Source organism: Sus scrofa, chromosome 3, assembly GCF_000003025.6.
Source record: "Sus scrofa isolate TJ Tabasco breed Duroc chromosome 3, Sscrofa11.1, whole genome shotgun sequence".
In the NCBI taxonomy this organism is placed as follows: domain Eukaryota; kingdom Metazoa; phylum Chordata; class Mammalia; order Artiodactyla; family Suidae; genus Sus; species Sus scrofa.
In genome coordinates this window covers 53,297,321-53,310,949 of record NC_010445.4, presented here as the reverse complement: position 1 = coordinate 53,310,949, position 13,629 = coordinate 53,297,321, and the positions used below count along the sequence as shown (strand labels likewise).

At 48.5% G+C, this 13,629-nt stretch overlaps 1 protein-coding gene across 3 annotated transcripts in view; it reads left to right on the top strand.

The window, feature by feature from the left end:
* The window catches only part of NPAS2 (neuronal PAS domain protein 2), a 191,571-nt gene extending 179,426 nt beyond the window's left edge, over positions 1 to 12,145 (top strand). For 2 of the 3 annotated variants that reach the window (XM_021087169.1, XM_021087168.1), the window contains exons 17-21: positions 2,240 to 2,410; positions 4,520 to 4,695; positions 5,098 to 5,190; positions 8,568 to 8,730; positions 10,735 to 12,087. In XM_021087169.1, coding sequence (XP_020942828.1) covers positions 2,240 to 2,410; positions 4,520 to 4,695; positions 5,098 to 5,190; positions 8,568 to 8,730; positions 10,735 to 10,902 — 771 coding nt within the window. In that variant the 3' untranslated portion in view covers positions 10,903 to 12,087. Of the gene's footprint in view, positions 1 to 2,239; positions 2,411 to 4,519; positions 4,696 to 5,097; positions 5,191 to 8,567; positions 8,731 to 10,734 lie in introns of all 3 variants that reach the window. The other variant, XM_021087167.1, reaches the window with a different exon arrangement.

Below are 13,629 nucleotides of genomic sequence, written 5' to 3'. Positions count from 1 at the left end.
CCATAAACACACCAGGTATCTGAGATTGCATAAAGCACTAATCCTAAATATTTGGGCATTGGAGCTGAGAGGATGGACACCTAGAAAATTCTTTTTAACTTCTGAAGTGACCAAGAGCCTTCATTCAAAACGGCAGGCTTTTTTGGGTGGGGGTGGGGTGTGAAGGAAAGTAGGGAGATGAGGTGGTTCAGTGGGATGGGCACGAGGTGGGGCCCTAGCCCAGCCACCCCCCAACCTCAGTTCTCTGGGACATGGCTCAGTCCCCCCCAACAGCGAGTGCTTCAACTATCTGATCTTTAAGCATCTGCCTGACTTGGTTCCACCTCTGCCTTTTGCAAACTGCTCTCTCACTTGGCAAATGTCAGCATGTCAGTTCTGTACTGTATATAAAGTTGGGTGAGGTTATACTGAGTATGGGAATCAGAGTTAAAGCGCCAGATGTTTGCAGAAAGAACTGAAAGCTAAGTGCCCAAAAGGGAACAGAACACTGCTTGCCAAGAATCTGGTATGCATAATACCAGTTCTTAATGCCCACAAGGAGCTTTTGTTAAAAGAGCTAGTTACTTGTAGTTCAGCAGTTAACAAACCCGACTAAGATCCATGAGGATGAGGGTTCAGTCCCTGGCCTCGCTCAGTGGGTTAAGGATCTGGTGTTGCTGTGGCTGTGGTGTAGGCCGGCAGCTATGGCTGCAATTAGACCCCACGCCTGGGAACCTCCATATGCCACAGGTGAAAAACAAAGCTAGTTACAGGTCTTAGGTTTAAATTATTATTAAAATTATTAAAGTTGTTTTTCTTAAGCCTTTAGAGTCATTCACAGATTACAAATCTACTGACTGATAAAAATAGCAATGCTTTTACTGGTTTTTGCTCATGTACAAATTAAACTAACAGTACATAATCAGCATTACCTACCAAAGCCATTAATTTGCAATTTAAATGTCTCTGAATCTTTCATACCTAACCAGGCAGACTTATAAACCCAAGAAGTAAAATCTTTCTGAGCCCTTAAGGAATTCTTTTAAGTCGAATACACCAAATGAATAAATGAGGAAGACCAAGGTTCTCATAACTGCATAAGTGCTCTTTACAAACTTAGTCAAATCCTCTTAAACTTTTCCCATTAAAACTACGAGGCTATGTAGTTCCTTGGTGGCATAGCAGTTAAGGATCTGGTGCTGTCACTGCTGTGGCTCTGTTCACTGTTGTGGTGTGGATTCATGTCCCGGGAACTTTTCTGCATGCTGTGGGAGTGTCTTAAAACAAACAAAAAACCCCGGAGTTCCCATCGTGGCTCAGTGGAAACAAATGTGATTAGCATCCATGAGGACGAAGGTTCGATCCTTGGCCTCGCTCAGTGGGTTAAGGATCTGGCATTGCCATGAGCTGTGGTGGAGGTCACAGATGCGGCTCAGATCTGGTGTTGCTGTGGCTGTGGCGTAGGCCAGTCACTGCAGCTCCAATTCTCCCCTGTAGCCTGGGAACCTCCATATGCTGCAGGTGCGGCCCTAAAAAGACAAAAAAAACAAAACAAAAAAACCTACCAGACTAACATATCACAGCCTCTTGAATGTCTGAGACAGCTTAGATAACAGAGATTATCGTGGTGATTGTAAAGCATATTTGTGAACATCATTTAAAGTACATGGACTTCATGTTCTGTTATCCTTGGCATTTATTTGCCTCCCTGGAAAGGCAGATGCACTGAGTAATGGGCGCAGACCTTCCCTGTCCGCTGGGAACACTGGATGAAAGATGCCAACTGCAGGATGGGGACAGACCCTGGTCACTGGTCAGAGATTCGAGACCGGGCCCAGGGCCTACTGCCAGGATGATGTGCCCACACCAGTGGTCAGCTGACCCTCTGCCACCATTATTGTGTCATTTATGTGATGCTTCTCTTTCTAATAAGAAACAGTTAAGCCAACCCAGGCTGAACACATCAAGTTTCATATCCGGGTCTTGGCATATTTCACACTGTTAGACCCCAGTTACTAGACTAGAACCTTCTTGAGGGCAGGGTCGCCATCCCTCAGACCCGCTGCCCCTCTCCCGGCCGTGCCCTGGGCTGGTGGCATCATGGGCACTTGGTGTCTCCCATCGAGTGGATGACACTTTCCAGGCAGGGGCAGAGAGCAAGAAAGCTGATCTCCTGCCATGGACAGGGTATTCAAAGGAGGTACAGGCCTGTGAGGGCACTGTGACCCCAACCTGAAAGGTATGCCTGTTCTGCTTCCAGATGTTTCTGCAGCAGCCAGCTGTATCCCTGAGCTTCAACAGCGCCCAGCAGAGGTCGGGCCCAGGCCCCCAGCCCCAGCTTGTGGCCAGCCCTCAGCTTCCAGGCCAAATGGCTCCTGCCCAGGCCACAGGCCAGCACCTGCTCAGAGAATCGAGCGTGATAGCAATCCAGGTAAATGCATTCATCTGCAGACTCAGCCCTTGCCCCCAGTGGACCAGGCCATGTAAACTGGAAACCTGTTTCCACCACAACCTGGGCCAGATGCTGGTGGTGGGGTTTTTCTTTTCTGTCTTTTAAGTCACTTTGAAGGCCCAAGTTCTACTTGTTTCCTCCCATGTTTTATCAGTATATTAAAATGCCTTAGGGGTTCCCAGCGTGGTGTAGCAGAAACGAATCCAACTAGGAACCATGTTGCAGGTTCGATCCCTGGCCTCACTCAGTGGGTTAAGGATTTGGCATTGCCATGAGCTGTGGTGTAGGTCACAGACGTGGCTTGGATCTGGCGTGGCTATGGCTGTGGCTGTGGCTGGCAGCTGCAGCTCCAATTGGCCTCCTAGCCTGGGAACCTCCATATGTCGCGAGTGCAGCCCTAAAAGACCAAAAAAAAAAAAAAAAAATGCCTTAAAGGTATCATGCAGCTGAAACTTTCAGCTCAGATCCTGAGCTGGGCTGGAGGTGGACACTCATGCTGACAGTCCTGTCCCCACACACAGGTCCTCGGCCCCCACCATTGACCCCTGGTGTTCTCCATTATCAGTGTGAGAACACAGTTACCCACTTGTGTTCACTGTCCCTTTCCTCAGGGCCACCGTGCCCCTCCTGGTCCCCCAGATTCCCTGTCCAGCCCTACCCTTGTAGCCATGACCACCTACTGTAAGCCACCAGTAGATCTTGCAGTCTGACAGGGTCACCCAGTAGTCGGTGGCACTTGAGGGCAATGGAACCGAGAAGTCCTGGGCTCTCATTTCTGGACCATCACAGGTCAGAAGGCGGGATCCAGCCTCTCCTGAAGCTGCATGCAGTCGTGGATTCAGTAACAGCTGCTGGGCTCCAGTTATTCACCAGCCCACAGGGAAAAAAAGATGAATGACGATTGTCCTTGACCCCAAGGAGCTTCTAGCCTAGTGTGGGTTCTGAGAGGTCAACAGATGACCTACAATGAAATGTGGAGAAGTCCATGTATAAGACAGTTTCTCCATCTTCACCCAGATTTAAGAGTTTTACTTTAAAATGTAGCCTCTGGTTCTAAAGGTCCAGGGATAAGACTAGCTAAGAATGTTTTGGAAAAAACTGAGGAAGGATTTACACTATCTATGTTGAGAGAGTTTGCAAAATCTCTGAGCATTAAAACATAGTGGTGCTGTCATATGAGTGGAGTCAGTGAAACAGTGGAAAATCCAAAAAGCAAAAGCAAACGCAGGCTCCTTCGCTCCTTCATTTATGATTTCAGTCAACAAACGCGTGCCAGGCACTGAGTCTTTAGCACTGACGGACAACAGGGAATGAAAGAGAAAAGGAGAAAGGACTCTCTGATCCAAGTTAGGGGAGAGAGGGAGACCAACAAGTGACAGTCACACAATGACACATGGTGATGCGGGAACTCTGCTGAAGGTGGGGGAAGGGCGGGAGGCATAAGTAGGTGCCCAGAGAAAGCCTCCCTGAGAAGGTCATATCTGAGCAAAGGACTGAAAGGATGAGAGAAGGAGGCCCAAAGGGTACCAGGAGGAAGAGTGTTCCACATAGAGGCAGTGCAAAGGCCCTGAGGCAGGAGGTGAGTTAGAGAGACAGCAAGCAGGTCCACATGTCAGGAGTGGAATTGGTGAAGCAGGAAGTAGTTCCACTCAGCACACATGTGTTGCTTGCCTGCTGCAAGCCGGCTCTGTCCAGGGCCCAGGAAATTTAAAGAATCCCTGAGATGCTTACAGTCAATGGGAAAGATAGTCACAAGAGCAAAATATCTTGCTGTCTAGCACTGGGAACTACATCTGGTCACTTATGATGATGGTCACATGCATGATAATGTGAGAAAAAAGGATGTGTACAGGTATGTGTGACTGGGTTACCTTGCTGTACAGTGGAAAATTGACAGAACACTGTAAACCAGCTATAACGGAAAAAAAATTATTATTTAAAAAAAAAAAAGAACAAAATAACTCAATTAACAGTCATTGGGTCCTAAGTGAGCGGAATGGCTAAGGTGGGTAAAAGAAAGATGTTCTGGGGAGGTGGCTGCTGAGTTGAGTGGAAAGTTTACCTTTATTGTTACTGTGGTTGCTCTAGGGTCCAAAGCCAGTGAGAGGCTCACAGATGATGCAGGGGAACAGCTTGACACCCCAGTTCAGCAGCACGGCAGCTGTGCTCCCGCCAGCTCTCAGCCTGACCACACCTGCTTCCACCTCCCAGGATGCCAGCCAGTGCCAGCCCAGCCCAGACTTCAGCCATGACCGGCAGCTCAGGTACGGAAGGATGAGAGAAGGAGGCCTACCAGTACCAGGGAGAAGAGCATTCCACATAGAGGCAGTGCAAAGGCCCTGAGGCAGCAGTAGGCCTGTCCTTGCTGGAAGGCTAACAGAGACGCAGTTTTACACCATTCCTTTTGGCCCTCCTTTCTCCTGGACGTGGAGGCAGAGGTCAGATGGTTAGACTCTAAAGCCTCTGCAATTAATCTCAGCTAATGAAATGGCAGGGAGAGGGTCTTGATGGCCAGAGGAAAGACCTGCTGTGTTAATGGTCCTCCAAGAACACAGCAGGCCCTGTGGGAATGGGGGTCGGCCAGAAGGGGCCCAGGCGGGCTGGGCAGGCCAGTCTGTGGCTTGAGTACTGATGAGTGTCCCACTTATCTCTTCCTCTGCTCCAAGGTTGTTACTGAGCCAACCCATCCAGCCCATGATGCCCGGGTCCTGTGATGCCAGGCAGCCCTCGGAGGTTGGCAGGGCTGCACGGCAAGTCAAGTAGGTGGCCGTGGGGTGTTGGGGCTGGAGGTGGGACATGCAGAGAGCCGCCTGAGTGGTCCCAGGCTAGCAGGGTCTATGAGCCTGGCACTCTAGGCAGGGTCCAGGTGTGCCCACGCCCTTGGAAAGAACTCCTCCTCTTAGCTTTTCTTTCTCCATTGCCCATAGAAAAAAAGAAAACTGGGAGTTCCCGTTGTGACCCAATGGATTAAGAACCTGACTAGTATCCATGAAAGATGTGGTTTGATCCCTGGCCTCGCTCAGTGGGTTAAGGATCCGATGTTGCCATGAGCTGCGGTATAGGTTGCAAATGAAGCTCAGATGTGGCGTTGCTGTGGTGTAGGCTGACAGCTGCTGCTCCGATTCAATCCCTAGTCTGGGAACTTCCACATGCTGCATGTGTACCCCTAAAAAGAAGAAATTTAAAAAAAAGAGAGAGAAAAAAAACTGTCACCACCCCAGGTTTAGGACAGAACCCAAATGAAACAATTACATGCCAAGTTTGTCACTGTCTAGCAGCATCTCTGCAGGTCTAAGTGTAACGGCCCATGTAAAAGGCACCAATGCTGGCAAATTCCACAGGCACACCCAGCTCGCCTACTCTGTGATTCCAGTGCAGTGCCCCAGCCTGTGACTCGCTGCAGACGTGGGACCTGCTGCTCTCCCAGGCACAAACCTTCTCTCTCCCTCTCCCCTGGCTCTTCACTTGCAATCCCCTGGAGCAGAAGTGGCTTTCCTTAGCCATTGAACTACCAGGGACAAAGCTTACCAGAGACAGAGAAGCCAATGGGAAAGAGTGTCTAGCCTTTGAAATGAAGCAGATACCGTTTGCATATAAACACTGGTTTAACTTGGGTCAGAAGTTCACTGGGATGGTGCCAGCTAATGAGGCCACCCACCTCCCCCTACTCCAGTCCCCGCTTGGGGACCTTACAGCCACCCCCCCATCTCGGGCTCTCCCCTCAGAGTCCTTTCTCCCAAGTCCTACTTCAGCCAGTGATAATAGTAACAGCGACAGTTACTGAGCATTTCTGAGGGGTGGGGTCTGTACGAACGTTGTACGTCGATGAAAACCCCACGATGGTGGGGGGGGAGGGAGGCGTCTGTGCACTGCAGGCAAACAGCCTTTAAATTCTCTGAGGATGCTCTTAATTAGGCAGAGGGGTGGGGGGAAGATTGGTTTGGGGTTTCAACTGTTGTAAGTGATCCAGATAAGTGGAAACAAAGAATCTTGTTACATGGCTTTCCAGAGATGCTTAAAATGCACTGAACTAGGCAAAAATGGAAATTCTTTCCCCTGGGAACTCTAAGGTGCCCTTCGGTCAACCCAATAATTTATACCTCCCCCGTCTCTTCCAGACATGACCTAACACTCCATCTTCTGGGGTGTGTCCGAGTCTGTCGCCCACACATGGAGGCCCCTTCAGGGGAGTTTTGGATTCGCCAGTGCCTGTTACCAATGACTCATATAGAGACATAACGGTCCTAATTCTAATAAGCCTTCTCTATAGTATCTTTATTTTTATTTATTATTTTATCTTTTTAAATTTTTATTTATTTATATTTTTTGCTTTTTAGGGCCACACCTGCAGCATGTGGAGGTTCCCAGGTTAGGGGGCGAATCTGAGCTACAGCTGCAGGCCACAGTCACAGCCACAGCAAAGCAGGATCTGAGCCACATCTGCAACCTGCACCACAGCTCACAACAATGCCGGATCCTTAATCCACCGAGTGAGGCCAGGGATTGAACCCTCATCCTCATGGTTCCTAGATGGATTGTTTCCGCTGTGCCATGACAGGAACTCCTGTAGTATCTTTAAAATATCTGTTCCTTGTCTTTGCTCTTCCAGGGTTTTCCAAATGGCCTTCCCCTTGTTATTGGACCATTATCACCAAGTACCCTTTAAAAAAATTATTGTGGTAGAATGTACAGGAAATTTACCATTTTCACTGTCTTTAAGTGTACACTTCAGTGGCATCAAGCACCTCCATGTTGGTGTGCCACCCTCACCCCTGTCCACCAGAGCTTTTCATCATCTCAAACGGAAGCTCCATCCCCATTAAACCCTAACCCCCATTCCCTCTGCCCCCAGCCCCTGGCAACCACCCTTGTACTTTCTGTCTCTGTGAATTTGACTCCTCTTGGGAATCTCCTCTAAGTGGACTCATACAGTATTTGTATTTTGTGACTGGCTTATTTCCCTCCATACAACACCCTCAAGGCTCACACACATTGTACACTATGTCAGCATCTCCTTCCTTTCTAAGGCTGATCATATTCCACTGTATGTATGGACCACCTTTGGTTTATCCATCATCCATTGACCGACATCTGGGTTGCTTCTGCTTTTTGGCCACTGTCAATAATGCTGCTTTGCTTGTGGATGTACAAATATCTCCTTTAGTTCCCCACTCACACTTCTTTGGGGCATATACCCAGAAGTGGAATTGCTAGATCACATGGTAATGGTAATTTTAATTTTTTTTTTTTTTTTTTTTTTTTTTTGCTGTTGACGAGGATGTGGACAGACTGGAACCCTTTATAGTTCTTTTTCATTACAGCATCGTAATGGGTGTGAAGTGATGTCTCGTTTCAATTTTGAGTTCTGTTTCCTTAATGACAAATGATGATGAGCATCTTTTCATGTGCTTATTGGCCATCTGTATCTTTTCTTTACAGCAATGTCTATTCAAGCCCTCCCCGCCCCCCCGCCCCCACCATTCTTTTGGCCAAACTCAGCGGCATGCAGAAGTTCCTGGGCCAGGGATCAAACCAGCAACCTGAGCCACATAGCAGCAACCTGAGCCACAGCAGTGACAATACCTGATCCTTAACCCCTAGAGCACCAGGGAACTCCCCTTTGCCTCCTTTTTAATCAGGTTCATATTTGTCATGGGTGTTGAGCTGTAGGAATTGTATCTATAATCCGGATGTATTAGATATATGCTTTGCAGATATTTTCCAGGAGCCTTCCCACTGCATGGATAGTTCCCATGATGCATCCAAGTTTTTAACTGTAATGAAGTCCAGTCTGTTTTTCTTCTTGTTTCTTGTGTTCCTGGGGTCACGTCAAGAGTTTTTAATTTATTTTATTTTTTTGTCTTTTTGCCATTTCTTGGTCTGCTCCCACGGCATATGGAGGTTCCCAGGCTAGGGGTCTAATTGGAGCTGTAGCTGCCAGCCTACACCAGAGCCACAGCAACACGGGATCCAAGCCGCATCTGCGACCTACACCACAGCTCACAGCAACGCCGGATCCTTAACCCACTGAGCAAGGCCAGGGATCGAATCCGCAACCTCATGGTTCCTGCGCCACGACAGGAACTCCAAGAGCTTTTTCTTAAAGGTCTGTCTTCTTCCACGTGTCACCAAACAGGTATCCACAGAGCCAGGCTGTGTTTCAAAACCCAGATGTGCACACCACCAGCAGCAGCGCCTCGACCCCCGTCCTGCTGATGGGTCTCCACCCCAGCTTCGCCGCCTCCCAGCCATCACCCCTGAAGCCAGCCCAGACCCAGCAGCAGCCGCACTTTCTGCAGGTGGGGCCATGCCTGGGGAGGGGGAGACAGGGCCGAGCCTCCAGCCCGGGCCTGCAGGCCCTTCCTCCTCTTCTTTCAATAGGGTTCATGTCCTCAGGATGAAAATAAGCCCCCGACAGAGTCATATTTGAATCTTTGTAGGTTCTAAAGTTTTTGATGCTCACAGTTGATAGTCTGTGTATATACAGTGTGAGAGATTTAGAATCAGCTCTTATGCCTCATGTGGTTAGGTGCTAAAAGGGTTGTTTAAAACATTTTTATTACGGTATCCATTTTTTATTTTTTATTTATTTTTATTTATTTATTTATTGCTTTTTAGGGCCACACCTGCGGCATATGGAGGTTCCCAGGCTAGGGGTCCAATTGGAGCTACAGCAAGCAGCCAGCCTACATCACAGCTCACGACAATGCTGGATCCTTAACCCACTGAGCAAGGTCAGGGATAGAACCCATATCCTCATGGATCCTAGTCGGATTTGTTAACTGCTGAGCCACAGTGGGAACTCCAGATTTTTTAGAGCAAAAATAAGACACCAGTTCCTCTGCTTGTTGGACTCGTTAGTGTGTTTATATGCAGTGTCTCACACAAATATAAAATTAAATCATGTTTGAAGATTCCTCAAACTTCCTTAATACATGTGATAATGTGGCATGAGATTGGGGCTTCCCGGAAAAATGTGGGGCATATTTATTGCTGTCACTTCTTACTTCAAGCAAGTGCTAAGTTTGCTGAAGGAGCGGGGGTGAGAGCCAGTGGCTGGAGGTTCAGATGAGACAGAAGCGTCTTTTCTCCCTCTCGTGCCCGGGTACCCCTTTCCACCCCAGCCCTGACCCTGTCCTGTGGGGCCTCCTCCCTGGCCTCCAGCCTCCAGTGCAGGGTGTGGCTTTTGCACCGACCTCCCCACCCCTCGGCCAAAACCTGCCCAGCTTCAAAGCCATGGATGAGCGTGTGGTGACTGAGCTGCAGAGTCCTCCACAAGGTCTAGACCGTATTGATTCCCAGGCTGCTGAACCAGCCGGGGTATGCTTTTCAAACCTCCCCACCCCTAGGCGTGGAGGGGGGGCAACTTCAGCTTTGCCTTCCTTGTCACCTCACAGGACCCCGCAGTGACTTTGGATGGGAACCCATGAGGTGAGAAGGGGGGCAGTTAAAGGGCTTCTGTCCATTCCTTCATCGGAGCAGCAAACATGTTTGCAGGCACCTGTTCCACCTGAGAGGCAGGGCTAAGGAATGCTGGGGCCTGGAGCTCGGGGAAGGGGATCTCGCAGAGGATGGCCAGGCCTGAGGCCCTGCCCAGCGGCATACTGTGGCTGGGAGGCCTCCAGTGGAGGAAGGACTGCTGTAGAGCCGGGTGTTTGGGAGATGCTTGGAGTGGGGCTGGCCAGGTGCAGGTGGGGGGACGGTGGTCCTGGCCTGGCAAGAGAGGCAGCCTGAGCACAGTGGAGGGGCAGGTGTGCCTGGGCAGACTGGGTTACTGGGAAGGGGAGAGTTTAAGGATGGGAACAGGGGGGGATGAGATAGAAGGTTCCAAACTTAACCTTGGAGTTGAAGTTTCCGAGCTTCAAATTAGGATTCTTCCTAGTGATGCTGGGCAATGGCAGTATTTGGAAGTAGTTCTAGAATCACTGGTGAGAAGTATGTAGATTGTATACGTGTGTGGATTCTGCCCCAACAGTTATGTGCATGTGGTCTCAGATTCTAACATCCAAAAACACAAAGGCTACCTGGAGATCATACACACGTGTTCAGGAAACCATTCGAGGCAGCCTAGCCCCGCCTGCCAGGAGGAACCCCTGGTGCTGGCCTTCGTAGCTCACAACCACGGGCAGAGCCTCAGCTTCCTCTTTCCATGTCCGCTCTTCCCCACCAGGACCTCCCCGAGACCGTAGCTGGGAAGGACAGTCCTTTGATCCGCCATCTGCATCACCGCCCCAGCCATTCAGGGGAGGAGACCCTGAATCGTTGAACCTCCACTGGAGCCCTTTCCTTTCCTTTCCTTCCAGGTGCAGGCGCCAACCTCTCTGCACAGCGAGCGGCAGGACTCGCTCCTTCTCTCCACCTACTCGCCACAGCCAGGGACCCTGGGCTACCCGCCACCCCCCGCCGCGCGCCCAACCCGAAGGGTCAGCAGCCTGGCTGAGTCCTCAGGCCTCCAGCAGCCGCCCCGGTAGTGCCCCGGCACCTCAGTCTGGTCACATCAGCTTTAACCAATGGACGGACAAGGGGGTGGGGGTGGGGTGGGGGTGGCCACGGAGCTGGGGAGAGGAGTTTAAAGGACACCCCCAGGCTTTCGTGCGCCCCGCTTACCTTTCAGAGCTCCCGGATGGGGACCATCCCCGGGCGCAGTGGCCAGCACATAGAAAGGGAGCGGGGACGCCTGCTGTGTATCCCTTGCCCCTGGGCTTCTCGGCCACACTCTACAGCCATACCCGGACGGCCCCGCGCCCCCGCGGGAGCGCATCACTCCGCTCACCTTAGCGAAGGCGCATCTCTCCGCTTCTCCCCCCGCCGCACCAGCCCCCCTGCGCCTCTGTCGCCGCGCTACTGGTCCTCACCCTGCAGATCCTCTTTCCACTGCATTCGAGAAGCACTGCGTCAGAGATCTGTTGAAGGGAGAGAATAAAGAGATGCTTTTTCATTATTTTTAGATGATTGTTTCTGTTTTACTTTGCACAGCTGCACACGGAAATAACTTAGGCACTTTCCGATTTTGAAAAGAGTAAGTTCTCCTGACTTTATTTGGAGACACCAGTAACAAAAACTGCCCACCAATCAGACAGCTAAGCTGGTGGCTGTTCACCAGGCTGCAGCCCCACACCCTGTGGCCTCAACCCTAATGGAATCAGGCTCTGCACCCCACACTATTCTGGTGATTTTTTCCCCTCTAACATAACACTGGACTGTTTCCTGTTTACTTGGGTGATTGCAACTACAAAGGCGGACTCAAAGCAAAGCACAATCACGCAGCTGAGTTCTGGAATTTCTATTGAGGACTCTGAAGGGGGAGGTTTCAAAAGCCAGACAGGTCTGTGGAGCGGCAGGCAGGTCCTCCGGACCCCCACCACTGAGCTGGCCCTTTGAGTGAGAATGCTGCATCTTTCTACGGATCTTTCCTGATAAGACCGAAGATGGGAGTTTCCTTTTCAAAATGCACTTTGCTTTTTTTGTATGTTTTGTTATGTTGAGAGGTTTCTAAAGAAAAGATTTTATGTAATTATAAGAGGAAGTGTAGTGAATTGTACAGCTGTTGTAATAATGACCTATTTCTATATAAAATAAAATTGTATGGATTATGTGTAAATTATTTTGTATCTAAGACACCAGTTCCTTTCCCAAATATAAAAGGATAAAAAGTTTTTCTTGTGTATTTCTGTGAATGGACTTTTTGTAATAAATTAACAAATTTGTACGATTTCCTCTGGAGGCAATTTCTGTCCCTTGTTCTATATGCCTGCATACATCTTTTCATCAGTAAACTTTTTTTAATTTTATGATGTTTCTAAGGCTACAGATACGGAAAAGATGGAAGCAAGCAACAAGCCACGTAATAGCCTTAGGTTTTTGGAACAGCCTAGAAGTTTCCTGATCTTTGTTTTAAAGGCAAAAAAAAAAAAAAAAAAGGAAGAAGGGTTTGGTGTAGAAATGACAGCAAAACTAACAAAAACAGAAAACGTTCCCAGAAACATCTCCACTTGGAGACCCAGGTAATCCGTGGAGATAATCAAGCCATTATCCACTAAAGCATGCGTAGCCTATTGTTAAGTTCACCTGGGTTGGAGCTCTAGGGGCTCTGCCTGTCAGCACAGAGGTACCAGTGATGTGCCCAGGGTTTGTGTGTCTGTGTGGGAGATGTGTGCACATGTCCGGTGAATGGGGGAAATACTACAGCAGCTTCTGCCAACACAGAAGCTGCTTGTGGAAGCTTCAGCACGGTGATTGCGAGGGTGCCCTGGCACACCGTGATTGAGGCTCAAGATGGCAACGATCTGCAGAGTGCTTTCTACAAGCTGTGAAATAGGGAAAGCTCTCCCAGTTCTACAGCCAGGACCAGCTGGGGATGGATGGTATAAGAAGCTGCCATATCAATACATCAAAAGGAGTTTATCATTTACACAAGTGCCATATTCCTGAATAATGGTAAGTCTAAATATTCTAACACATATTAGGATTATTTATCTTTAAAGGAACCAGAAATGAACCCTCTTTTTGAAACAAAAAGTCTGAGTGAAACTGGATTAAGTACTTTGAACTGTTTTGTCAGTTCAGAGGTTTATCCATCTGATTTTTCCATAAAAGAATTTGTATTTTCCTTGGCTGTCAGAATCTGTACTTCTAAGTAGGACAAACTTTTTTTTTTTTTTTTTTTTTTAAGGCAACAGCATATTTGTGTCCTAGGATTATCTAGCTGGAATCCATTAGCAGAAGGTGGAGTAGGTCGTGCCGCTAATTTAATTTAATGCTGCTTAAATCTGACATGTTCAGAGTCTGGATAAACTCAGAAACTCCTGTTGGGTAATATTTCTTTAAACCCACAGAACATCAGAAGTTTAATCCCTAAATTTTTCATTTAACTTTGCTAACTAAAAGAGTATTTTGCAACCCTGTCCTGGTTCCTGAAAAGCCATAACCTTTCTATTTGGAAAACTATAAAGGCTTAGCTAACAAGTGACTGAAACGTGAACTCTGGAATACACCAAGTCTTAGAATATTTTAAACTAACTCAGCTAAAATGTAGTATCTTCTGTCTCTAATGGCAATTAACATCCATTCAATTAATCTGAAATTTTTGTTTATATAGTCAACATGGTGTACTTGTCAACTATGATACTGTTCTAAGCCATGACATTTTGTACTCTTGCCAAATTATCTGGTAAAATGTGGGTGCTGGGTACAAAATT